Source organism: Galeopterus variegatus, unplaced genomic scaffold (genome assembly GCF_000696425.1).
Source record: "Galeopterus variegatus unplaced genomic scaffold, G_variegatus-3.0.2 Scaffold4266, whole genome shotgun sequence".
Lineage (NCBI taxonomy): Eukaryota > Metazoa > Chordata > Mammalia > Dermoptera > Cynocephalidae > Galeopterus > Galeopterus variegatus.
In genome coordinates, this window is record NW_007730377.1 from 116,202 (window position 1) to 143,692 (window position 27,491).

The 27,491-nt window shown below is 52.1% G+C and overlaps 1 protein-coding gene across 1 annotated transcript in view; it reads right to left on the minus strand.

The window, feature by feature from the left end:
• Window positions 1-27,491, minus strand: part of LRP8 (low density lipoprotein receptor-related protein 8, apolipoprotein e receptor) — an 82,573-nt gene that overhangs the window by 30,871 nt on the left and 24,211 nt on the right. The window contains exons 4-5 of the mRNA XM_008587174.1: window positions 11,898-12,020; window positions 3,281-3,409 (exon numbers count right to left, since the gene is read on the minus strand). Coding sequence (XP_008585396.1) covers window positions 3,281-3,409; window positions 11,898-12,020 — 252 coding nt within the window. The remainder of the gene's footprint in view (window positions 1-3,280; window positions 3,410-11,897; window positions 12,021-27,491) is intronic.

Sequence of the window (27,491 nt, forward strand, 5' to 3'; positions counted from 1 at the left end):
GACCCAGCGCTCGGGGATGCAGGAGCCGCCGTCGCCGCTGCTGCAGCGGAACTCGCGGGGCCCGCAGGCTGGGTCGGCACAGCCGCGCTCGTCGCTGCCATCGCCGCAGTCGTCGTCACCGTCGCACACGAACACGGCGGCCAGGCACGAGCGGTTGCTGCACTGGAACTCGTGCGGGGCGCACACTGCGCGGGAGACAGCCGGTCGGCCGCCTGACCCCACCCCTGGCCGACCCGTGGCCCCAGCGGTTTGGCTAACAGGGGCTTGGCCCTCACCTACGGGCCAGAACGAGTCCCGTGGGGGCGCTGAATGGGGGACGTGAGGTCAGGCACAACAAAGGGGGGTTTCCAACCTGGGCCCTGCCAGGGGCATGCTAGGCGACTTTGGGCAACACGTTTGCCACCCACCCCCCTGAGCCTTCTGGGCCTCTGCTGCCAGGAACGTAGTGGACTAAGAGAGGGCTCTAAGCTGCAGAGCACTGCCTGTCTGAAGGACCTTGTGATGTTCCCAGGAAATGATCTGTAACACGCACTGACCCTTCCCAGGGAGGAGGGTCTCGGGTAGCATAACCTGGACTACTTCATCTAAGTCCCCTCACCTGCCGTCCAAGGTGTCTCTTCTGGCACTTGCTCCAACCCCATCACCTCACTCCTGAACATACCCCAGTTCCAGCCACAGTAGATCATATGCTGGGCCCAGTGCACATGTTTCCACCTCTATACCTTTGCTCAAGCTGTTCCATCCACTGGGAACCCATCTCTTGCCCACCACTGCCCTACATTTTGCAATGACGAATTCTCATCCTTCAAGGTCCTAAATTCCATCTCCTCCATAACACACTTCATGTTCCCCTGCTTGAGAAATCTCCCTCGGCCTCTGCCCTCCTTTCGTGTACCTTTCACAGCCTACTCAGGTGTCTGGTTTTCACGTCCTTCTCCATCAGCTCCATGACCACAAACTACCTGCGGATGACCCTGCTATCTCCTGAGGAGCTGGCACAGAGCTCCCTGCAGTGGCTGGGTGAGGAGCGGGTGAGTACTGGACCAGACTGCACGTGAGGAGTAATTAAGGGATGTGCAGTAATTAAGGTCATAGATCATGGCCCTGGGCTTTCCCTCTCTGGTGGGTTGCTCTGAGCTCAGAAGCAGGGAGGACCTTAGAGACCAGACAGCCCAAATGCCAGTCTACAGATGGGGAAACAGAGGCCCAGAGAGGGGAGCAACTTGCCCAGTCCATGGTGACAAGAGAACCAAAACTGGTTTTCCTGACTTCTCTCAGCTTGTCTGGTTTTCTTCTTTCCTGGAGTGTTAGCTGTTTTCAGGGCAGCAATCTCCTTGCCTCCTTCCCTCCATGTCTTTACACATAGGCCAAGAACAGGCCTGGGGACCCAGGTGGGGCATGATGCAGTGGCTATGGCCACAGGTAACGTGGTGATGGTGGCAGCACCATATCTCTCCACGTGGGGGCACCCAGAGCCTGTGTTTTTATTTTCTGATGGAAAAAACGTCAATTAATTGTTATTGAACATAAAATGGAGTGATTTCTTCACTTTCACAATGTAGGCAGTTCATGTTATGTGTTTCTGACAGCTCTACCAAGTTTCTGACAGTTGCATTTTTTCCCCCTTCTGGGCTTTTGGAATGTTAAGGCATTGGTGGGAAAAGCACATGCTACCTGGTGCCATGGCCCTTCAAGATTATGCTGCAGGACTAGATTAGCTCCCCTTCTGCCTGTCCAGACTTGGCTTGTACATGTTCAGGGAGGGAGTACTCACTCTGACAGGAAGTACCTCTTAATACTAAGTTTTCTCCAAGGTTCTGAAGCTGACAGTAACTTTAAGATCCATATTCTCAGGCCTACAGTAGGCCCAGAGACCCTACTCCCAGCACTTACAAATGGAAGAAGCTCTGAGAGATAAGAAGGGAGGATTCTTTCCTCTGCCCAGGCAGTTGGGAGCTGTAGCAGAGAAGTTCAATAAGACCTTCTATCACCCCTATCTCCTATAATTAACGGGCAATGAACCTGTTCCAACATGCCCTAGTTAGAGATACTCCCAGCCCCTGCATTAGTGGCTGATAACCTTTATATTGGAAGAATCATCTGATTATGGGGGAGGGGTGAGGGAAAAGGGTTCTCATTGGCCAGTAAGTCTCAGCAAAAAGGATCACAGCTGAAGAAACAAGCCAGTGCATCACTGGGGCTTTGAAACTGCTGGTCCCAGCCAGGATATCCTCCCATACCTAGATGCTTCCTGCTTTAGACACATCAAAGCTCCAGACTTAGAATCTTAGAGTGCTATAACTCAGAAGCCTCTGGAGGAGGTGGCATCTCCCCTGGGCCAGGAAGGATGGATAGGGTACAAATACAGAGGCTGGTGGAGGGGAGTGAGGGTGAGAGGCAGTGGTGGGCAAGTACCTAGCAAAGCCCTGCTGAATGATGGCCCATACCTCAGCCCAGCCTTACAGCCAGTAGCAGCAGATAGTCTGTCTCCCCCATTAATCATGTGCTCCCAGAGAGTGGACTGTAGGATTCACCTCTCTGTCCCTTCTAGAGCTTGGCTCCAAGCCTGGCACACAATATGTGCCCATCAAATTGAAATGAGTGAGGCCCAGCTCCACTCCCTACCAGCACAGGCCTTGCTGGCCCGCTCCCTGGGAAAGAGATAATCCTGTGTTTGAAGCTCAGTGATGTGGAACTGTCCCAGTGACCACGTCCATCTGTCCCTGCCTAGGCTGCTGGGAATGTCTTCCCCACCCTGTGACATTTATGCTTGAATCTGAGATTCCAGCAATAGTCATCCTTTACACCTCAGGAATCTGTTTCTCTCTCCTTGCCCCTGCTGGTACCCTGACCCAGGCCACCACCGTTTCTTGATACAGCCCTCTCCCTGGTCCCCCTTGTCCCCCTGCCCTTGCTTGGAGATCAGTTAACTTGTGGAATGGATGAGCAGATGTCAGGCATGGTAAAAAGCTCTTGGGCTTTGCTGTCCAGACCCGAATGCTGTGCATCACTCAGCCTTGGGCACTTTTCTTCCCTTGTCTGAGCCTCAGTTTCCTCACTCATAAAATGAGGATGATAATGGCTACTCATGAGGTGGTTGTGACGATGAAAAAAGAAAATGTCTCCAAAGTGCCTGGCCATTACTATTGTCTGGTCATTATCCTTTCCTCTCCACCTACCAAGCCCCACGGAGAACCAGGCCCCTCCCCAGAAGGGGCCGCTGCTCCCAAGGCTGCCTGCCTATGCTTAGCAGACCCTGGGGCTCTGACCCCAGACTCACAGGTAGCACAGCCGGCCTCATCTGCTCCACCCTCGCAGTCCTTCTCCCCGTCGCAGCGCCATGAGGCAGGCACACACTTGTGGCTGGTGGGTCCACAGCTCAGCTTCTCTGCGGGACACACCTGCTTGGCTGTGGAGACAGACATCCATACATGGCTTAGCTAAGCGGGACACAGGGCATGGCACCAACCAGTCCTACCATGCAGTTCCAGCCACCTGGCCAGAGGCCCTGAGAGTCCATCAGGGCCCTCCTGTCCCACATCTCAGTTTCTTTATCTGAGTAGAAGCCCTGTCTTCCTCTAGGACTTTCCAAATCCTAAATCTGACCCCACCACTCCCCTGCCTAACATCTCTCATGGTCCTCGGTCCCTGGTACTCAAGTCCCTCCTTAACTTGCTGATCCCTGCCTGTCTCACCTGGCTGCAACTCCCACCCTTCCAAACCCTCCCTTTAAGCTCCAGCAACATGGAGCTGCCATGCCCTGTACTCTTCTCTGCCATTTCCCAGCTGTGTGCCCTTGGGTGAGATGTACCCCAACTTGGCCTCAGTTTGCCTTCCTCATCAGTGACTCCATGATCTGAACCTGTAGATGTAGAGGGCTCACCAAGGCCCCAACAGCTCCAGCCCACCCCCCTCCAAGCCCTATCTCCCATGATGGTGCTGAGCCTGCTGCTGAGAGCAGCTGCGTGTGGCACGGCCCAGTGGGACTGCACAGCATAATTACTGCAGCTGCAATCAGAGGCGGACTCAATCAGGGTTCTGAAGCCCCAGGGTTGATTCTCCATTTGGAAGAAAGAATGAGAAGAACTCTATTCAGGGCTGCAGGCAGCTCTTATCCTGAGCTTCTGCTGGACCTGTGCATGAGGCCCAGCCAAGGCACATGCATCTCAGACTTCCATGGTTGGCTCCCTATTCCCTTCTGGGCTGTGCAGGAGGCCAGATCTTAGTGGTCTCTTGGATGTGCCAGGCATGATGCTAGACACTTCCACTTAATCTTCACAATATGCCAGCAGGGTGAGGATTATGTCCTGGCCTCCAGCATGGAGCTGTGGACATGGGCTTTGGGGCCTGGCTGCATTGGTTCAAATCCTAGCTCGCTCACTCACTGCCTAGGTGACCTTGGCCAACAATCCTTATTTCTGTGCCAAAAAAGTGGGGATAATACTATTATCTATCTCGTAGGATTGTTATGATGACTAAGTTAATGTCTGTAAAGCACTTAGAACGATACCCAGTCTAGTTAGTGCTCAGTACATGTTACCTACTATTATTATCTACACGTTAACAGATGAGGCCGCTGAGTCTTGTTTAGTTCATTCAGTGGGTATTTATTGAGTGCTGCTGTGTACCGGACATGGTAGTAAGCACTGATTTCTAGTCACACAACTAGGAAAGAGTGGCGTGAGGATTCAAAATCAGCTGTCAGATGCCAGAGGCTGGGCATAGTCCTCGGTACCCTGGAGGCAGTGGGCTACTCATGCCTCACACTTGATTTTGCTTTCTGGTCTTAGATCAGTTCCCCCTCTTCTTACTTGTAGAGCTAGATGAGAGGCCACAAGGGATGGAGAAAAGGGGGCAGGCGTCTGAGTCAAGGTCCCCAGACACTACTATGCCATGGGAGAAGAGTATCTTAAGCACCGCCCCAAGTGTGGACCCCAAAGTTATCCCCAGGAATACATTTCAGGAAGTATAAGGCAATCCACTGGGAAAACAGGATTCATAGGATTCATGTTACAGAAATCTCCCTTTGGCGGGTAGAGCTCTGGAGAACATTAACATTCAAAGACCTTTTAAAAATTAGGCTTCTTTGGAGCTGTAGTGTGGGGTGGTGAAGGGAGACTGGAAGGGTGGAGAGTTCCAGGGCACTTCCATCACCAACACACTGCGGGACCTCAGCTAAGCACGTGCATCTCTGGGCCCCACCAGCAAACGAGGGAGCAGAAGCTGACCAGCATTTCCCAGAGGGTCCTCTGATCAAGAGGTGGGAGGTAAGGCAGCTATCAGAGGTACAGTCTCCTGGGACCCAGCTCATACTGACCGAATCCAGACTTCGAGGGTGGAGCCCAGGAATCTGCATTTTAGTAACTACCCACCCCTAACCCACGCACTTCTGTTAAGAACCCCTGTGTTAACATTCTGCAAGTCTAGAAGATACAGGACATTTCGTCTCCTTCGTATTCACTACTATAAAAGTGGTACAGGTGTTGCATATGTTTGCAAGCCCCTGAGAGAGCAGTGAGATGGAAGGGCAAGGCGACCACTTATCCCTAACCCAGGCCTCAGGCAACAGACCTCATAGGGGGTCGGCAGGGAGTCACATTTACTGAGCACCTACAGTGTGTCAGCCTGCTCTGTGCGGAATGGTTTATCTTCCCATTTCACCCTCTCATGGTTTGAATCTTGGTATCGCCCCCAAATTCATGTTGGAACTTAATCCCCAATATGATTAAGATTATTAAGATGTGTATTAAGAGGTGGGGCCTTTAGGAGTGATTAAGTCATGAAGGCTGAACCCTCTTTTTTTTATTTTTCCCTTTTTGTCTTTTTTCGTGACTGGTAACGGGATCGCAACCCTCAGTGTCGCGCCCACACCGCGACCGGCAATGGGATCGCAACCCTCGGTGTCGCGCCCGCACCGCGCTCAACCAGTGAGCAGACCGGTCTGTATATAGGATCCGAACCCTCGGCGGGAGTGCTGCTGCACTCCCAAGCGCCGCCACGCTTCCAAACGCCGCACTCTACCGAGTGCACCACTGGGCCGGCCCAAAGCTGAACCCTCTTGAATGTGATTTCTGCTCTTATAAAGGAGGCCCGAGGGAGCCTCCTTGACCCTTCCACCATGTGAAAATGTAGCAAGAAGGCACCGTCTCTGAGGAATGGGCCCTCACCACACACTAAATCAGTCAGTGCTTTGATCTTGGACTTCCTAGCTTTCAAAATTGTAAGTGATAAGTTTTTGTTGTTTGTAAATTACCCAGTCTAAGGTATTTTATTATAGTAGCCAAAATGGACTAAGATACACCCTCACCCTCACCCTGCCAGGTGAGTAGGGCCTGCAGGCTTTGAGCACAAATTCCAGGGGCATCATTCACAAAGATCATCACATCAGCGGTGCCCCTGGAGTGGGTCAGCAGTTCTGCAGGTAGGAGCTCCATTTTACAGATGAGGGAACTGTAAGAGAGACCAAGTAACTGGCCCAGAGATGCACAGCTGGTGAGGGGCAGAGTGCAAATTCCTCTGATTACAGCCCTGCCCTGCCCTTTCCATCAAACCCAGCACACTACAAAACCAGCCCCAAATTCTCCTCCCCAAACCCCAGGTGACTGAAATGGCCTTTGGCCACATGTACCACCTCCAGGGACCTGGTTCTGCAGGCCCCAGTGCAGCAGGCAACCACTTGAACTTTTACTGAATATTTATACAGTTAATTGCATAACCTTTCAGCAAGGACAATGATAAACAATCTGTCTGCTTCCTTTCTTTATAATTAATAAGACATTTGCTGTGTCCCTAAATAGACAGTTCTAATTACAGGCTCTTGAGGATTCGGCAGTGCATGATATCAGCCCCCCACCCCCAAAGAGCCAAGGTTTTTGAAATGCCAGAACATGAGGCCTCAGAGGTCATGTTGATGAGCATCCCTGGAGTGGCAGGAGACGAAGGCCCAGAGAGGGGAATGGACCTGCCTAGGGCCACATGGCTATTGGATGCTGGATGTTCCAACTGCCAGTTTCTCCTGGAACCTCTCTGTCTCTCTCGTGATGTAGCTCTTCTCCAAAGCTAGGACTCAAACCTGGATCTCCAAGCTCCCAGGTCAGGCCTCTCCACTGCACAGCCTTGGTAAGCTGGTCTGGATAGGTGCTGATGTGCAGTATCTCTCTGTGAGGTGGGTACTATGACAGTAGCTCACCCGACCCCCTTTATCCACAGGGGATACATTCCAAGACCCCCAGACGATGCTCAAACCGCAGGTAATACCAAACCCTATATTTACTTTGTTTTTTCCTATACATAAAAACCTACGATAAACTTTAATTTATAAATTAGGCACAGTAAGGATTAATAATAATAACTAATAATGAAATAGAACAATTATAACAATATACTGTAATAAGAGTTATGTGAATGTGTCTCTTGAAATATCTTACTGTACTGTACTCAGCCTTCTTCTTGACTGCAGGAAAGTGAAACTGCAGATAAGGGGGGACTACTGTATTACCTCTGTTTTATGAATGAAGAGAGCAAAGCCTAGAGAGAGTAAGTCGTTTGTTCAAAGTCTTGTGGTGTGCTGGACTTCCATCCCAGGTATAAACACACTGCTGAATTTACTGCCTTTAACTGTTGCTCATGAGAAAAGTAGACCCCTTTGATCTCCCTGGAACCTCTGGGCTGGAGAGGGGTCACTGGAGGAAGGGGGCTCACTGAGCCTTTGCTCAGCAGGTTCTGCAAGATGGCCATCAGATAGATGTCCACTGTCAGGATAACTAAAGCCAAAGGCCCCCAGTCAGCATGACATAGGAGAAAGAACATGGGTTTTGCAGTCAGATCTGTGTCCAAATCTCATTTACTAACACTAAGGTCCTTAGCAAGTCACTTAACTTCTCTGGCACACTGGATCCCCTCATCTGAAAATGGGATTGGTGGGTGGTTTAAATGAGGAAACAACATGAAAATCCCTATACTCAGAGCCTGGAACAAACCCGGAGCTCAGAAAAACAGCTGCCCTTGTTTTATTTCATGAAATACAAATGCAAACGGCAGGTACCCCTGAAGGATGCCTTATCCTGCCATCCAAGCATCTGAGAACCCCTCTGTCTCTCAGACAATAGGAACCCTTCAGTGTTGGCAAGGAGTCTTGAAACTCCATCTTGGAGTAGTTGAAGGCATTTATAAATTCCCAGAGAATCCTGCCCCAGAAATCCAAATCCATTGGCACTTTCTTCAATTCATAAATTCACAAATTAACAAAAAGGGAAATGTCTGTTGAATAAAAGAATGAAAGCACTTGGTGGCTGCTCACTGATTGAACATGTCTACAGTCTCAACTCACGTAAATTTTAGAGGCAAACAACAGCCAAATGGGGACCACCAGCTCTAGAGGACCAGAGACTAAGGCGATGGGAACAACCAGAGTCACTCTGTCCAGCTCCTGCCCCAGGAAGCACAGCATGGGACCATCCCACTGTACAGAAGGGGGTAGTTACACCAAACTACTTCACACAGGGTCAGGCAAAATGCTTCTAGCTGGGTCAGACCTGAACTTGCTGAGTGATTTCAGAAAAATCTCTGCACCTTCATTTCCTGATCTGTAATAGGAAGGTCAGCTTGGTTAATTAGTGAAATCCCCTTCCCAGGTGGAAAGGTTCTAAGACACATGAAAACAAATCTACATATCCAATAAGTAGCACCCAGAACTGTAACTTATTCACCTTGAACAATCTTCCCCTCCCTCTAGCCTTTAACCCTCCCAAGAGATGCCTGAAGGTGGGTCAGAAGCCATCCCCAATCAAATGAGCTATAATTAGAGCTGAAATGCTACTTTCATTAGGCAAACACTGGGCTTTTCTGTTGTGACTCCTGGCTATATTTGATATGTACAGAATGCAGAACCAGAGAGAAACAGCTGGAAGAAACCCCCGGCCAGGTGGGGGCAGATAACATAATGGGGGAAACACAAGAATTGGGACTTGCTCCCATGTCCCTTTCCCTCTCAGTGAACCCCCCCTCACTTATACTATTCTAATACTATAATGTTCTAATAAACAGTTGTGTCTGGGGGGAGAGGGCTTAGAGTCAAAATATAACTAAAATGTAACATTGCCATGTACTCCAGCAGCAACACTTGCATTTTCTCATTTGATTCTCGCAACCCCCATAAGGCAGGTATCATCACCCCATTTTACAGATGAATAAACTGAGGCTCAGGAAGATGAGGCAACTTGCCTGAGGTCTCACAGGTAAAGGACCTTAACCCAACTATTTCAGATACCAACAAACTCACTACACTTTACTATCTATAATCTTTCTTTTAGGGGTGGGGAGTGGGCTCTATCCTGGGAGCTGGCACAGCCCCAGGAACCTGGTAGGCTATGGAGGTTGCTATAGCAATGCCAATTAAATGGACAGTGGGTTGGCTGCCGAGTTCTCATTCAGTTGGGAAGCTGTGAGCAATCCTGCTACCAGGTCCTGCTGCCCCAAATTCTGCCTGACCCTCGGGGTCCCACTCTGGCTGACCTCCTCCTGGCACCCCCCCTACCCATAGTCCTTGTCTGCCTCTGACCAATGTTTAACTGCACAGGAAGAGGGGTCCTGGGCCTTGCGCCCCAGCCGGGCTCAGAAAAGGGAGAAAGAAGGTCTCAGAATACTAAGAGAAGGGAATCTTGAAATTGTAAAGTCTTTGAAATTCTGGAATGTTGGAGATCAGAGCCCAGAGAAAGGTGAGAAGGTATGTAGGACCTCACAGTGAATTATCAGGATAGCCCACATGAGAGGTGGGCATCTTGTCTCCTGGGGTGCTGCTATGGCTGCTGCTCTCAGGGGCACCTGTCAAACCTCCAAGAGCTCAAGGAGCCTGTCTTTGTCATGGAAGGGAGACCTGCCACCAACAAGCTGTATGTCTTTGAAGCAGGTCTATCAGCTTCTCTGGGCCTCCAGTTCCTCAACTGTCAAATAAAAGTGGGCCTGGGAAGCAGGAGGGCTGCACAGCCCAGAGGGTGGAAAGGCAGCAAGTGCTGGGGTGGACAAGGGAGGAAGACAGAGGGAAACACTGGGTAGGCAGGGAAGAGAGAGATGACGAGCACAGGGGTGGGGCAGCCCATTGGGGGGCAGGAAGGAACATGAAAAGAGACATCAACAAAAGAGGCAGATGTGGGGAGAAGAGGGAGTATAGCCCTCAGGCAGCAAGACAGCCAGCCCTCCTCTAATGCCCACAAGGAGGCTGCCTTCCCTTCCCTTTCTGCCCTGGTATGTGGGGCAGCTGCAGGAGTGGGGTGCGGATGGCAGAGCTGGCTGACTGCAGTGCAGGAAAAGCCCCCTGCGGCCACAGCCCTCCTCCCCCAACACACACTCCAGGCTGCACACAGCTCTGCCCCTTGTTCTCTGGGCAGCCCTGGGCGAGTGGCTGAACCTGCTCCAGCCTCAGTTTCCTTCTCTCTAAGTGGGGATCCACCTCCTTTCCAAAGTTGGCATGAGGATGAAAGTCACAAGTGGGCGTGGCCAGGCTTTGTTCCTTCCAAAGCTCAGGACAAAGCACTGGGCTTCCCTCCTGCCCAGGAGCCTCCAGGACAGCATGCAGTGTGACTCCTCGGTGGGGTGAGGAAAGGACGGGGCCTGTGGCAGGACTGTGGAGGGCAAGGGAAGCTATAGGATACAAGGAAATGAGGGGCCCCTTTTCCCGGGCGGGATTCGCTCTCACGCGCGTGTGCTCGCTCGCTCTCTCTCTCTCTCCCCCCCTTTCTCTTTCTCTCACGTGGAGACTGGTAGCTCTGTTGCTAGGATACAAGGAAACCCAGTTATCACCAGCAGCAGCCCTACATGGGACTCTGGCCTCCATTGTCTTTGCCTCTGCTTCTGGGGTGACTGTTACCCCTAAAGAGGGGCTCCTGGGTCCCCACCAGCCCCACTGTCCTCCACACCCTCCCCCCTCCTCCAAGCCTTTTGTCTCAGGCTCCCGCTGCTGAAGCTCTGACTCAGGACTGCTGAGTCCTTTCCCACCCCCTTCTCATCTCCTTTTTAATTTAACAAATGTCACGGAATGACCTGCCGGGTGTAAGTTTGCTTTGAGGATTAGAGCTTGGAAAAGAAATCATGGAGAGACAAAGCCCTGAGTGTGGGAGGTGGGTCTGGGGCTTGGCTCCAGCCCTCCACCTCACCTCTGGCTGCCTCTGCTGCCACCCAGCCGGCCATGGAAGCCAGGGCTCCTGGGCTCAGCCCGCTCAGGGCAGAGGAAAGGGCTGGAGCCTCAAGGTCCTGACTGGGTGGCCGTGGGCAAACCACTCAATCTCTCTGAGCTTCAGTGTCCTCCTTTACAAAATTCAGAAAGTTAACAGTACCTATATCTCATGAGGCTGCTGTGGGGATAAAGGGAATTACTGCACGCAAAGAGCTCAGCACAGTGCCTGGCACACAGTAAACACTTAGGAAGTGCCAGCTGCCATCAGCACTATTGGGATGATGATGAGGATCCACAAGAACAATAGTCGGGGGACCCAGAGGATGTACTAGGGCTACTTCTGGGCAGAAGGGTTCAACAGGCCTGTATCCAGCACCTAGTCCTATAGGGACAGTATCCAATCTGCAAGACAATAGTCGGGGGACCCAGAGGATGTACTAGGGCTACTTCTGGGCAGAAGGGTTCAACAGGCCTATATCCAGCACCTAGTCCTATAGGGACAGTATCCAATCTGCAAGACGCCTGTGAAGAAAGCCCAGAAACAGGCGACCAGAAACCAGCATCTAGACACACCCGACTGTTTACCAGGCTCCCCCGAGGGCTCGGCACCAAGGGTTCAACTGATCACCTTACGTGAGCTGCACAACCTCCCAACAACTCAAGTCTGATGAGGAGACTGAGGCCTGCAGCAAGGCCCGCTCTCCCCAGCCCAAGAGGCGGGACTCACTGCACGTGGTCTCGGACTCATCGGAGCCGTCAGGACACTCCTCCTCGCCATCACACTTCCACCTCTCGGGGATGCAGTGGCCGTTGTCACAGGTGAAGTCGCTGTCCGCACAGGTCTTCTTGGCTGCAGGACAGGGAGAAGAGTGAGAAGGGCCTGGTGAACACAGGAGGTTTCTCTAGGACACACAGTCAGGTGGCAATGGGGTGACCAGAACGTGGTTGGTCTGAAAGCTGAACCACGTGACCTCCCACAGTAGGCCTTGGAGTGCCTCACCAAACAAGGGGAGAGGACAGGAGAGAAATGCTTACTTATTCCACAGGAGTTTACTAAGCTCCACGTGAAGTCGGGTAACACCCTGACCCTGCTCTCCACATCCAGGAGCTCAAGTCCAGCAAGGGTGACAGGACCTGTCACACCCTTGTCACACCCCTCTCTTCCCGCAATATCCAGTTCCACTGTCACTGCCTCCAGGAAGCCCTCCCTGATTCGCTGTGGCAGCTATTATAGCCCCTTTCAGCCTGTTCTCAGTTCCTTTACCTGCCTGTCCCACTCCCCCCAACCAGACCAGAAGTCAAAGCCTCTTCTGCTAGCACCAGGGAGCTGAGGATCATGAGCCCTCAAAGTAGATGATGACTTTCTTGCAAGATGAATGAAGGGGCCGGCCCGGTGGCGCACTGGAGAGTGCGCCGCTTCGGAGCATGGCGGCGCTCCCGCCGAGGGTTTGGATCCCATGTGGAGACCAGTTCCCGCTCGCTGGCTGAGCGCGGTGCGGGCGTGACACCGGGGGTTGCGATCCCGTTGCCAGTCCCCAGTGCGGGCGCGACACCAAGGGTTGCGATCCCGTTACCGGTCAGTAAAAAAGAGACAAAAAGGAAAAAAAAAAAAAAAGATGAATGAGGTATTTTGTGTTCAGAGTGGTGGAAAGAGCATATTCTGGACAAGACACTTAAATCAGTCCCTGCTCCTAAGGCACTTAGAGCCTGCAGGGGGCACTTCCACACTGCAGCAGGGATTTTAATCCCAGCTTTGCTGCCTCCTATCTATGTGACCTTGGGGATGTTACTTAACCTCTGAGCCTCCATTTTCTTATCTATATAACGGGGAGAAGAAAACCAAGGGCTATGAGGAAGAGTAACAAGAAGTTATAATGTATGAGGAATATGCAGCAGAAAAATCAAGTACAATGTATTTTGAGAAGTAAAATAAAATTAAATTTAAAAAATATTTTTCTAAAACGAAAATAAAAAAAAATATGCAGCAGAGATTCTGGCATATAGCGGATGATCAATAAGCAGTAGCTATCGCTATTTTCATGGCTTGGGTCTTAATTAGAAGCAAAAAAAATGGGGTGTTCTCTGCCCACACGGGATGTAAGCAGGCTGAGATCTCATAACTGGTAGCAGAGCTGAGACAAGAATGGGACCAGCCCCAGCCCAAAACTCTTTGCTGCCCTCTGTGCCTTGTCCTGAGAGGAACTAGAGTTTCAGGGTCAGGGAGGGACAGGAGGGGGCTGGCCATATCCTCCGGAGCCTGATTCTTATTGCTCTGTGCTTCCTGGTGCTTCAGCCCCCTCCTAAGTATCAGCACCCAGCGCTGACCACATCTGTCAGGCCAGGGCAGGAGCGAGGCAGTTGCCCTGACAGGCCTTCAGCGGGTGAGCTGGGGCTGCCTGGCTACCCCCAGTAGGTGTGTGTGTTGGGGGCGGGGGGTGTTGGAGACTAGAAAGGAGCCTTGAGGACCCCAGCCTTGACTCCCTGCATCTGCCATAGCAGCCCTGGGCCTCTGAATTGCTGGGGGTTTATCTGTATCACATCTGCTTTCAATTTACATATCCTCTGCCCATACTTGGGCTGAGGGCCCAGGACCTGCTACAGAGCAACAAAGTGGCAGAAAAAGAGCACCGGGCAGGGGCTAGGAGGTCTGGATTTGAGTCTTTGCTGTGCTGTGTTTTGCTGTGTGCCCTCAAGTGAATCACTCTCTTTCTGGCCCTCAGTTTCTTCATCAGGACAAGGGAGGGTGATTTGGTAAGATATAATCTTTCAGGTGTGGTAGGTCCAGATCAGGAGGCCCAGAAATGCAGGTGGGTGGGGGGAGAGGTCTCTTTTCAGTCCAGAGGAGGCTTCCTCAGCACAGCAGTGACTTACCCAGGCCTTGGGGAGCACAGACCTCCAAAGTCGTCACCTTGAATGACCTTGGGGCTAGATGTGACTTCAGAGGCCACCAGGATCCTGCTCTCCCCAGGGTCTTCACTCATCTTCCTCTCCCCATACTTCCAGTCAGCTGGTGGGTCCCTGCACACCCCATACTATTCATACCATCATGCCTTGCCCAGGCTGTCCTTTGAAAGCCCTTTCCCCCAACTCCACCTTCTTTCCATTACACACTGGGCTTAAATATCACCTCCTCCAAGAAGCCTTTCTTGAAAACCTCCAGTCTTGTTCAGGGGCCTTTCCCCTGAGCTTCCACAATCCTCTGACTGCCTCTCTAGAGCTGAGGTTGCCAAACTTTCTCTGTAAAGGACCAAAGAGTAGATATTTTAGGCTCCAAGGGCAATGTGGTCTCTGTCATGCTACTCAATTCTGCCTTATGGGTCAGAAGCAGCCAGAGACAATAGATAAATGAGTGAGCATGATGATGTTTCAGTAGAACTTTACAAAATCAGGTGGCAGGCTGGATTTGGCCCATGGTCTGTAGTTTGATGACCTCTGCTCTAGATCATCACTGATCCCCACAGTCCAACAGGGTTTGCTTTCCTCCCTGTCTCTCCAGTGTCCTTCCAGCACAGGGACTATGTCAGATTTGTCACAAGACCCAACCCAGGGTAGATCTCAGCGCGGGAGGGACACTGAACCAACTGCAAACACAGCTGCCCAGCCTTGCTCCCACACCTCCAGGGCCAGGGCTCACCTTCTCCCCAGGAAGCTCCTTCCCATGGGCCAGCTTTATTTAAATCTTCCCACAGTCCTTCTGGCTGCCTCTGGAGCCACATGACTGTTCCCCCTGCCTTGGGCAGCCTGGCAGGGATTTGGGGAGAGAGATTGGGTCCCCTGAATCTGTTTCATTTCTGCCTCTCTTTTCAATGGAATCTTTGCGGTGTATCTGTATTCCAAAATGAGTTTCCTTGGCAGACTGCCTCTGTATGTGCAGGGCTAGAAGAAATCCAATGAATCAGAGTCCACCTACAGATGGGGAGCCTGAGGCCCAGAGAGGGAAAGGGGCTGGCCCAGGGAAACAGCAAGGCAGGGATAAGAACCAGCTCTACTGTCTCTCAGCCCAAGGCCTGCAAGAAGCCCCCCCCGAGCCCTGCACTGAGAGGTTATTGTCTGTGATAGATACCAATGCCGCTTTTTGGTCAATCCTAGTCCATAATCATCTTAAAGTAAGTACCATGATGAACCACAGCACCTGAGGAGTTTCCTAACATGAACACAGGAGGATTTCCCTTTGCAAGAAGCTCAGCATCCAAAAAAAGAAACGTGTATCCTATTTTTTTCTTTTTCCTATGCTAACATGCACTAAGTGTGTCCTGTGTGCCAACCTCTGTGCTAGGTGTTTTACCCAAGAAACCCCATTACAAAGGACCCATTATGTCTCCACTTGACATAGGAGGAAATCCAGGCCTGGAGATGTTAAGTTACATTTCTGGTCACACCTGGGTGGGAGCAGGGCCACAGTCTGAACTCGCCCATTATGTCTCCACTTGACATAGGAGGAAATCCAGGCCTGGAGATGTTAAGTTACATTTCCGGTCACACCTGGGTGGGAGCAGGGCCACAGTCTGAACTCGTAGCCAGGCTCCTGCTCTTCTCTATCATGGCTCCCCAAACAAATGCTTGGTGGTATCAGATGTGGAAGAAAAGCACCAAAGTAGGTAGGAAAGCCCCATGGAAGCTTCAGCGCGGTATTCAATGAGCCTCACATCTGACCCAGATTCTGCCCTGAGAACACAGAAGAGAATCAGCTCAGCCTAGTCCCTGGGAGCTCAGAGCAAGTGGGCAAAGGTGGCAAGATGCAGGACCAGGCAGTGCCCAGAGAAGCAAGGCTGGAAGAAGAAGGTGATGAAGGAGCTCTATCACTGCACATAGGAAAGACAGATACCCCTTTCTTCCCTGGCATTCTGGAAGCCCGGGGGTAAGCTTGGTATCTGTCTGTGTGCCAAGCCCTGACAAGCACTGGGCAAGGAGGCCAGAGCAGCCAAAAGCACCATCACAGTCCTGAAGGGCAGCATGAGGTCAGCTGGGCCCAGGGAATGGCAGCTACAGGGATGGGTGGTGTTTGGGGAACAGATGTGTTCACTGTCTAGACCAGTTTAGACATTTTTCTACCCTGGCTCTCTGGCCTGGGACCTTCCAATATTCCAGTGACTCCTCACAGCTATCCTGGTAGCTGTTGTTGGTTCCATTTTACTGAAGAGCACATTGAGGCTCAAAGAGGTGAGGGTCATAGGTGGCAGACATGGGATTTCAATTCCGTGTGGCAGCTGCCAAAGCTTGGGCTTTTTCTACTAAGGCCCTCAACCACCTCAGCATTACTAGCCTAAGAGTGAAAATCCCAGAGAGGTAAATGTAGTGAAATGCCTCTTAGGTCCCAGGGGCCACAGGACAAGGCAGTGGGGCAGATCAGCCACGTAGCACATGGTGAGATGTGCCCTGGAATGTGCCCAGAAGCGTGCAGCAGAGCAAACCTGGGCCTGTGATGACCTGTGCTCTGTTCATGGACATCCCCGGGGAAACTGAGGCAGTGGTCACTGTCAGGTTGAAGACTAGACTAAACCACCTTAGAGGGCCCTATCAGAAGTGCCACCACATGGAAGGATTTGGAATCAGAGCTGAGACTGAATCCTGGCATGACCACTTCCTCATTGGGAGAACCTGGGCAAATTCCTTCCCTCTCTGGGCAAGTGGGGATATGGCTTTCTCATGCAGCTCTGCCACAAGGACAAAGGCAAAAAGACTCTCCTAGGGGATTCTGGTGGTCATTCAGTGTAATGTGCCCAACAGTCCCTGGTCAAGAGGCCATATCAGTCCTGCCAAGAGATAAGGGCCGAGCAGTCATTCTAAGGCTGTCAGAGCAAGCCACGCCAGACCCCCACTCTCCTGGACTTGCTTCCGGTTCCCAGGGCGATTCCCCAGCTGGGCTCAAGGCCGTGGCTCCATTTCCAGGGATTTATGTCCCTTCATGCCAGTCTGCCCCTTGGACAATGCCCACCTCTGTGAGTCCCTGTACTCTACAGCCCAGGAGTGATACATAGTCATCAGGGTCTGCGACATCATAATCTGGTGCCATGGCAACAGATAGGCTGCCACAAAGGACTCGGAATTCCAGGGGGCAGTGAGGAGGGGCTGACCCCAGGGCAGCCTGGGGGAGAGCGACAAATCTAGGACAAAGGAAGTGAGAGCTGCTGTTTATAACAAGAACACAGGCCAAGGAAAGTCAGACAGTCCATGGCCAATTGAACTCTGCTCTGTCCCTTGTGGGCTGTGTGACGTTATGCAAGTCACACAACTTCTCTGAGCCTCACGGTTTTATTCTGCATTCAGGGATCTGGTCCCTGCCTCACAAAACACACAGGGTGTTTTGTGGGCGAAGGACGAAGAAGGAGAAGTGGGCGAAGGACGGCACTGAGGCTTTACAAACTGAAAAGCAAAAAGGAGCAAGTCTGAAGTGTGTGAGGTTGCAGCCCTGGCCTCAGCTGCTGTGTGTGACACCGGGCCCGTCAGTTAAGACGTCCGGGCCGGCCTCCTCATCGGGAAATGGGGGTGTGGTGTTGACTGACTCTGAAGCCCCTCTCAGTCAACACCCAAAATCTATGATCTGGTGAAATTAAATGATCATGCAGCACCTCCCAGCTTCTCCGCCCCCAGAGGTGTCCTCCCCTGAGACAGCCTGCAGCCTTCATGCAGCTGTTCCCGACCCACACTCGTCCCACAGCCCCAGTGCAGAGAGGGGCTTCAAAACAAACAGCAGTTGGGGCTGCCCAGTGGGGCTGTTCAGCGTGGCTTCCTTTTGGCTATCAGAATGCTCCGCCATGTCAGAGCCCAGGGTCTTGAAGCCCCCTGCACAGCTCTCCCATTTTACAAGCCTGAAAGCCAAGGCTTAGAGAGACGTGATGTTCTAGTTCACAGCTCACGTCTGTGGGAGGACTGCATGTGAACCCAAGTATTGACACCCAGTCCCACTGTGTGGCCAGGAAGCCAGGGAATTGCCACCTAACCCAGCCCAGGGGTCAGGGAAGGCTTCCTGGAGGGCACTGTGTTCACGGAAGAGGAGTCAGCCAAGCTGTGGGAACGGGGAGAGCAATGAAGGGCATTCCAGGAAGAGGGATAACAGGATCTGGGGCGTAGAGGAGCCAGAAGAGCGGCCATTAGGAGGGGCTGGGGAGGAGGCAAGTGGCAAGGGACCTGGAAGTTCCATCAGGCGAGGGACCAGCTGCCCCTGCTTGGCACCAAGCTGCCCCTCAGAGGCCCAGTGCAGAGGCCTGGCTCTCCTTGAGCTCACCTAGAAACCCACTCAGCCTCTTGCTAAGCATAGGGCTGCTGTTCAGCAGCCAACAAAACCCATGGCTCCAAACTGCCAGAACATCCTTTGGAATTTGGTGAGACCATGCAAGATGGACGATTGGCCCCTAACAGAAGAAGAGAGGAGAAGAGGGCAGGACAGAGAACAGGATGGCCAGACATGTGGGACAGTTATTTTCCCCCTTGGGAGATTCATGATGCCCACTGGCTTACTAAAGGCCCTGAGAAAGGCTGCAGTACAGAAATCCAATAGTGTTTCCTCCAGCACTTCCAAACTTGTTTAACCAAGGAACTCCTTTCTTGGATGCCACATCTATTAATTTCCCAAGAAACAAGTGATCCAATGAGTCACACCTGGGAAAACATGCTGGGGTGCAAGCCACTCATCCCACAGATGAGAAGATGAGGCCCAGAGAAGGGAAGGGCTGGCCTATGGTCACACAGCACAGGCTGGTATGCAGCCATCTGTCTCTCGGCCAGCCCAACCAGGCCATAAAAAATGGAAGGTGCACAGAGTACTCAGCTCAGACTGAAGCTGAGGCGGCCCCACTGGAAAGACCTCGGTCCAAAGAGCAGAGACATGTCTAGAGGAGGGCCCACGATGGGGGAGAGGGGATGGATACCAGGCCACCTGGGACAGAGAGATGAGATATGTCAGGGATACAGGCTCTGTCTGCCCTCTGGTTTCTGCAGAGAGGTCTTGGGCCCCAGGGAATGTTCTTTTGAGGACAGAGCAGAGACCCAAAAAGAAAGGTGGATTCCAGCTTAGCACTATTGCTGAGCGACCTGGGGCAGGTCCCTTTCCCTTATAGGGCAGTTGAAAGACCAAGAGAGCAAAGATGTAAAGCCCCCACCTTGGAGCCTGGTGCATAGAAAAGACTCGGCTGTTGCCACTTCCTCTCCCAGGCCTACGCCAGCACCGGGTGGCCTGGCTCCAGCCCGCAGCCCAGCCCTAAAGCAGCTGGGCCACTTGTACCCGGGTCGGGGAGATGAAAGGGTTGCTCCCCCCACCCCCCACCATTACCCTTCTGCAGAGCTTGCCAGGCCCTGACGTTGCCAAGACGACCACTGCCAGCTGAAGGAAGATCCGGGGTGGGGGCCAGGGGGCGTGCCAGCCCACCCCTGGCCTACTAACCTGGCAGGCAGATTTAAATGACAGCCCAGGAAGCTACTATTAAACTGTCACCCTAGTCAACGGGACAACAGACCCAGAGTGTTCTCTGGCTGCAGCAACAACACAGCAGGAGTGAGAGGGGGAGGAGACAGTGGCCCAGAGCAACCTGCACCCCCTCCTGGGAGGCCCTGGCCCGCCTGTCTGTCCATCCACTGCCAGAGCCACCCTCTCAGACTGTGGCAGGTCCTGGCACGGAGCTGGGGCACAGCCCAGAGCCTGGCAAACTTTATTCTTTATTTTTAAGCAGATGAACCATTTTCCAAGTGAACCCCCAACATATAAACAGATTAAAATGGGGCTGCACAGTTGCAAGTAGGGTGGGGCGGGGAGACTCCATAAGCTGTTTCCCCATCAGCCCAACAGCCCTGCTGGGGCCTCCGTGAAACCCTGGGGTCCGGCAGCACTGGCTTCACATCCTAGCCCCTCTCCAGACATGTGATGTTCCTAAAAACCCATAGTTTAAAGATCCTGTGGGTCTATTACAACATTAAAAATAATTTGCATATGTTTCAGCTTCTAACTCTCTAAGGACCAAGGCTCTAAGACAGCAACTCTGATTTGCACACCCTGAGCCCCTGTGATGAGACTCCGTGACAGTTACTGCCGGAGTCAGAGATGTTGATAGGCTGTGGCCGGCCCGATTCAATCCCTGAAAGGGACTATTTCTCTGAGTCCACACATCCACAGCTGACAGTTCCCGACTCCAGGCTCTTGGCAGTGTGGGGAGCACAGACTGCTCCCACAGCATCCTGACCTAACAGCGCAGAGCCAGCACCCAGCAAGCGTGGCAGCCGGGGCTCGGCTCTTGGTTCCATGCTGCCTGGCATATTCCAGGGCTCCCGCCACCCATCAGCGGGTGACATCTGCATGTGCTTTCTTCCCCGCTCTCTCATCCCACCTGGGGAGAATGAGGGGACTGAAAAGCTGCAGGTACTGAGGAGGAGGGTAGACACAGGAAGGGTCTGAGGGAGAGGATGAAAGAAAGCATGAGCGGGTGGCATGGCGAGGCCACTTTTTGGTGAGGGCATCCTTGCTTTTTAATTGGGAAAAGTTTCCCTCAATTTCCCAGGTTCTCTCCTCCTTCGAATCATGCCACTAAGGAGTTACACTTTCTTTTTTTTTTTTTTTTTTTTTCCCTTTTTGTCTTTTTTTCGTGACTGGTAACAGGATCGCAACCCTCGGTGTCGCGCCCACACTGCGCTCAACCAGTGAGCAGACCGGTCTCTATATGGGATCTGAACCCTCAGCGGGAGCGCCGCCGCACTCCCAAGTGCCGCACTCTACCGAGTGCGCCACCGGGCCGGCCCAGGAGTTACACTTTCTAACCAGGCCAAATCACAAGACAAAAACAAAAACAAAAACAAAAACCCCAAACACTGAGGTGTCAAAATGAGGTATGAAAGTGTCAGAGAGACCAGAGGGAGTGACTGAGTAGGAAGCAGTCACAGGGAGGCCTTCGTGGAGGAGGCGGCACTTGGGCTGGGCTGAGGGATAACTGGGGAGTGTCAGGATCAGCTCAGTGCCTGTGGCAGAGGACACAGGTGTCACTCCATGAGCTGCCCACACCACCATGACCCAAATGTTGCCGTCAGCTGGGGGCCCTTAGAGGGAGGTGCCATCCACTAGACAAGGACAGGAGGGAGCTCCAGAAAGGGGAAGGGGCTTGAGCAATACTCCCAGCCAGTAGAGTCAGAGTCAGAACTTGAACCCATGTCCCTGTCCCCTGATCCAAGACTCTTTCCTCAATGTCTTCAGCCAGGGTGTCCCCCTGACACCACCTCACACAAGGTTTGACACCAAGTGGGTGCACAAAGAATATCTATGGCCCCACACCTTTAACAAGCCACATGACCTCTTCCCATTCTGGGCTTCAGTTTCCTCACGTGAACAAATCTTTAAGGATCCCTTCTAGCTGACATTCTGAAACTGCGACCCCATGACAAACGGGTTGTGGTTCTTAGTGCTGCTCCATGTCCCTCCAAAAGGGTCACCTGGGGCTTCCCATAGCCAAGTCCCTCCTTTGGACCCCAGCACATCCCAGCTGCTCTCAGACACTGCCCATCCCCGGGCCTGCTGTCACCAAGGGAGGCCCAAGCCCTTGCTGGGGTATGTAGGACTCCCTGTCACCACAGGGAAGATGAGTGTCTCCAAGGGACAGACCACAAAGGCATCTTCCTGTCCCAGTGATTTGTGGATGCAGGAGGTATTGAACTAGTGATAGCTGGGGGTGAGGAGGAGAGGTGGGCAGGACGGGATCAGTAGGGGTCCCTGGAGCCTGTAAAGAAACCAAACATGGTGCAAGGGGCACTGCTTAGAGAAGCAGGCAGCTCTCTGAGAAAACGGCCACTCTCCTGCCATGACCCAGGCTCAGGCCAGCCCAACCCTGGATTTTGGCCACCCACTGGCACCGGGATTATAGGTCCCAGGGAAACAGATAGAAGAAAACTCATGGTGTCCTCAAAACAGAAGTCTCCAGAGGCCCGGAAACCCTTTAGGGCCTCCAGCCCAGAGTCATGCCTGGCTCCCAGCCTCACATTCCCCCTCCACTTGGGTGCGGAGCACTTGACCTACCTCAGCAGGAACTCAGCCTCCTCTGATCAGGAGACCTTCCTGAGGGGGTCTGTGGCTCTGCCTCCCCTGGGCAGACCTTGGAGCTTACACATTCCAGACCTTGTTCTCCTTGCCACCAGCCCCTTGATGGAAAAAGGAGCAGCTCTTCTGCTTCTTCCAAAAAGGAGAAGGCTCCAGATCTTATTCTAGCCATGCTTTGTCACCAACACACTGTGTGACAAGGAGCAGGCCTCCATGGGCTTTCTCAGCCTCCACTAACTGCGAGTGGGAAACCCAGGGCTCCCAGAGCATATGGTGAGAGACAAGGTTCTAATTTCATTCTTCTGCATGTAGATATCCAGTTTTCCCAACACTATTTATTGAAGAGACTGTCCTTTCCCCATTACATGTTCTTGGCACCTTTATCGAAATCAGTTGGTTATAAATGTGTAGATTTATTTCTGGGTTTTCTATTTTGTTCCATTGGTCTAAAGGTCTGTTTTTATGCCAGTACCATGCTGTTTTGGTTACTGTAGGTTTGTAGTATATTTTGAAGTCAGGCAGTGTGATGACTCTAGCTTTGTTCTTTTTGCTCCAGATTGCTTTGGCTATTCAGAGTTTTTTATGGTTCCATACAGATTTTAGGACAGCTTTTTCTATTTCTGTGAAAAATGTCATTGGTATTTTGATAGAGATTGCATTGGATCTGTAGGTCACTTTGGGTAGTATGGACATTCCAACAATTTTTATTCTTCCAATCTATGAACACAGGATATCTTTCCATTTATTTGTGCCTTTTCAATTTCTTTCATCAATGTTTTATAGTTTTCAGTGTAGAGATCTTTTACCTCCTTAGTTAAATTTACTCCTAGGTATTTTGTTTGTTTGTTTTGGTAGTTATTGTATATGGGATTGTTTTCTTGATTTCTTTCCCAGATAAGCTCACTATTGGTTTATAGAAATGCTACCAATCTTTACACATTGATTTTGTATCCTGCTATTTTGCTGAATTCCTTTATTAATTCTAACAGTTCTTTTGGTGGAGTCTTTAGGGTTTTCCATATATAAGACATTGTCATCTGCAAACAGGGACAGTTTAACTTCTTCCTTTCCAATTTGGATGCCTTTTCTTTCCTTCTCTTGCCTGATTGCTCTGGCTAGGACTTCCGGTACTATGTTGAATAGAAGTGGCGAGAGTGGGCATCCTTGCCTTGTTCCAGATCTTAGAGGAAAAGCTTTCAACTTTTCCCCTGTTTGGTATGATGTTAGCTGTGGGTTTGCCCAGAGCAGAACCCTGCAGCCAGGGCCAAGGAGGCCAGGCTGGAGGGGCCCGAGAACCCACGAAGTGCAGACACTGCCTCTGACAGAGTGGATGATCAAGTGATGACCCGACCTGTCTGGAGCAGGGGCTATGGGTCCCTCCCCCCTATCCCCATGCTGGCCCCTGGTGTTGGCAGTAATGTTGATGCAGCACCCTCCGCCCACTAGGCAGTGACTGCACACACTCGGAGCAGTCCTGGCTAAGTGGAAAATGCGAATGCTTTCACCAGTTAGACTGGTAGGAGAAGCATTTCCTGAGAGGAGCCCCATCGTTCCATCCTGGTGACAAATGGGCAGCAACACCCAGTTATTGGGAAATCTACCTCCTCCTGGTGCCGGGCCTGCTGCCTGTCTGGGGAGCCCTCTGTGCTGGGCACTGGGCTTCTCGCCAGGAAGTGTGGGGCAGGCCACACCCAGGAGACTACTATGAGTTCTCTGCTGCCTCCAGCCTCACACTGGCCAACAGGGAGCCTCTGCTGATCTGTGTGCCCAACAGGAGGCTTGCAGGTTAGGGTGTCACTCTGTGAAGCTGCTAAGACCTGTGTCAGAAAGGCTGCTGGTTTACTTGAAGATAGGTTAAAATAATTTACTGAGGGCTGGCTGGTTAGCTCAGTTCATTAGAGTGTGATGTTCTAACACCAAGGGTAAAGGTTCAGATCATAGAACCAGCCAGCTGCCAAAAAAAAATTTTTTTTTTCCACTGAGAATGAGGTTGGCATTGGGCTACTGTCTACCCCTGGCCTGGGGATCCTGGCTCTGCTCTGTGGCCTTTGTGTAAGCCCCTTGCCTTCTCAGTACCTTGCTTTCTCCTCCATGGCATGATGGATTGGACAAGATAAGCTCTAAGTTCCTTTCCTCTTTAGGTATAGTGTTACCTAACACCAGGCCCAGAGCAAGGCTGACAGAGGGAGGGAACTAGGTCTTGGTGCCCAGGCCCTCACAATCCACCCCTGTGGCTCTAGGTGGGGGGCTATAATTCCAGAGTCAGTAGCCATTGTCCTCCCAAAGGCCTCTCCATAATCAGAGAGCCATCCTTCCCTGTCCTGCTAGCTTCCCGTCTCCCCTGGAATATGACCGAGTGCCTTAGAAGGGTACTCAGGAGCACTTCAAGCTGCTATGCTCACTGCTCTGACCCATCTCTGGCCACTACCTGCCTTCCATAACCATTCAACGGTCACAGGCAAACCATAGGCCCTGCCACCAGGGGCCTGTACTCCACCAGGCAGAAAGCCCTTCTTCTACCTCCACCTGGCAAAACTCTCCTCCACCTCTCAAGGCCAGCTCAAGCGTAACTACTGATTATGTGCAGTAATGCCCCCCACCTCTGACAAAGCAAAAGTGAGTCGATCCCCAGTCCAAGGCCCGTAGGGGCCCAGAGCACCAAGGGTAGAACATCAGTAAGCTCAATTCCCCATACAGTGCTTATTCTGCTTCCATATTTCTGGCAGGCCAGATCCAGGCAGTGTCTGCAGGGAGCCCTTCCAGGCTGTGTCCACCCTGGCTGTCAGCATTGAGATAAAAATCTGCAGCCCTGCTGGATAGCACTCATCTCCCTGTTGACAGCCTGGGGAGACCTCCAGAGCCCTGCACCGGACAGCAGCGAGCTCAGTAAGTCATCCCAGAGGCTCAGCAAGCCGGTGACACGAGGCTCAACCACGGCTGTGGAGCTGGGCTCAAGGAGCTACAAACCCTCCCCAGTTTCTTTTAGTGATAGCTCGATCTTTGGCCGTCGGAAAGCCCTTCACAGGGAGTAGCACAGAGCCAGGCTGGGGTTGGGGGAGCCACTGAATGGTCTGAGCCTGGGGAGCCCTGGGCAAGTCCCTTACTCTCCTGTGCCTCAGTCTCCTCATCCAGACATCGGAGGAAAAAGGAATCAGGTTTTCCATGTGCATCATTCATGGGCCTGCCTCAGTCACCCCACAAGGTGAGAGTGAAAGGGACAGAGACAGAGGGAGGGCACTCCAGGTGTGGGGGGCAGGGCCAAGTGGTGTGGTCAATGTAGTCAGCACCTGCTCTCAGGAGGGGAGACAGGTGTGATGAGGACAGCAGAGCATGTGGTCCAGAGAATGAAAGGACCCAAAGGCAGGGGCAACAGAGGAGCCTTGGCTCAGAGACACCTGCTCTCAGGAGGGGAGACAGGTGTGATGAGGACAGCAGAGCATGTGGTCCAGAGAATCAAAGGACCCAAAGGCAGGGGCAACAGAGGAGCCTTGGCTCAGAGGTGGGGGCCATGGAGGTTTTTGGAGGACAAGGAGAGTGTCTGATTGGGAAACTCAGCTGAGCCCAGACAGAATCTAGCAAACTGGCCCCAGACCCTGAGTGGATGCAGAGTTGAGTGACAGGTTCTAGACACTACCCCCAACCCCTCTGCCTGGATCCTCATGGCAAGAGGTGGGGGTCACTACCGCCTCTGAGAGATGAGGAAGCAAAGACCTTAAAAAGCAGCGATTGTCCTAAGGTGACACAGTCAAGGGAGAACCAGAACCCAAGTTGTCTTATCCCTAATGCCATACGAAGAGAGGAAAATATGAGAGGTGGAACTTCCCTCACAGAGTTTACAGCCAAGCTGAGGAAACAAGAACCCTAGACATCATGGCCACAACCCAAACAAGATAAAATGGTCTTAATTAGAACTGAGGGTGGTGAAGTCACTGTGTGGCCAAGGACACTCATTTCTCCTCTCCGGGCCTCAGTGCCCCCAGCTGTAAAACAAGGATGCTGAACTCTGCTGTCTCCAAGCCCTCGCCCAGCGCCTGCCTTCTCTGTGAGTGAGGGCTGCTGGGGCGAGAGGACGCAGGGCTGGGGAGGGTTCGCTGCCTGGAAGAGGGAGGCTTTCAATTGGACCTCAAAGAAAGGGGAGATTTTGGCTGGCAGCAGTGGGGGTTAAGGAAGCCCACCCTGAGAAATCTTATTTGATCCAGAAGGAAAAGGTCAATTCAAAAAGCAAATGAGAAAGGCTGTTTTTGGCTTCTTGGTGCATTTGGAAGTCCTTTAATCTTCCCAGGGGTTGGCTCCAGCTGGGAAGTGTGAGCCTGTGGTCCACGACCCCCACCCAACAGCAGATGCTTAGAAGAGATCATCGGCAGGACAGAAGCTCTTATTGAGATTCATGAATCACATTGGCCAGACTTCTGATGTCCAGTTAGACTCTGGGGGTGGGGACCTGCAGCTGTGCTAACAGCAAGTGACTCAGAATTTAGGTACTGGGAACAACCTGTACACCTATAGGTGAGTTACTCAACCTCTCAGAGCCTCAGTTTCCTCACCCATAAAATATGGCTAATGGTCTCAGGTGGTGAGAATTAAAGGACATTGTAGATGTTGAAATTACATGGTGAATTGTACAGCCCCACAAGGCAGGTAGAGCTCTTGTCAATGACATGGTTTATTCTTACCACTTCCACTCCCCCCACTGCCCCACTGGTTTTCCTGCAGGAACTCTGGGGAGAGCTGGACAAGGGGTTTGGCTCAGATGGGAAAAGCTTCCAGTCTCACGAGGTGCTTGGGAGGGAGGGGCCAGTCCACATGGGGCACTGCGGGGAGGCTCAGGAGGAGCCGAGGGGTGAATTGCAGGCAGAACACACCTGGAACTTAAGCCCTGGTGGGCATCTGGTCCAATTCTCAAATTTCATAGATGGGGAAAAAGAGGCCAGAGAAGCCTGGGCTGACCTGAGGTTACACTGCCAAGGCAACCGCGGCAAAGCAATTACAATCCCTCCCAAGACCCAGTCATGGAACAGAACTACAGCTTAAGAGACACATGGAAACATAAAATAGCCTTAGAAACACAGAACAGAATCTCTGTATCTCAGGAGAGGATCTTAGACTCTTAAAACACACAATTTAAAGTACTTAGACCCATTTGGCTGAAACATTAGGACCATGGAGTCACAGAATCCTTCCAATTTTGAAATCACAGAGAATCAGACTCACAAACAAAACAGAATCCTAGAAGCTTTGATTCACAGAATTTAGTCCCGGCACCAGGAGTGGCAAAGGCCTGCCCCTCCCCCTCACCCCCCCCCCCCCCCC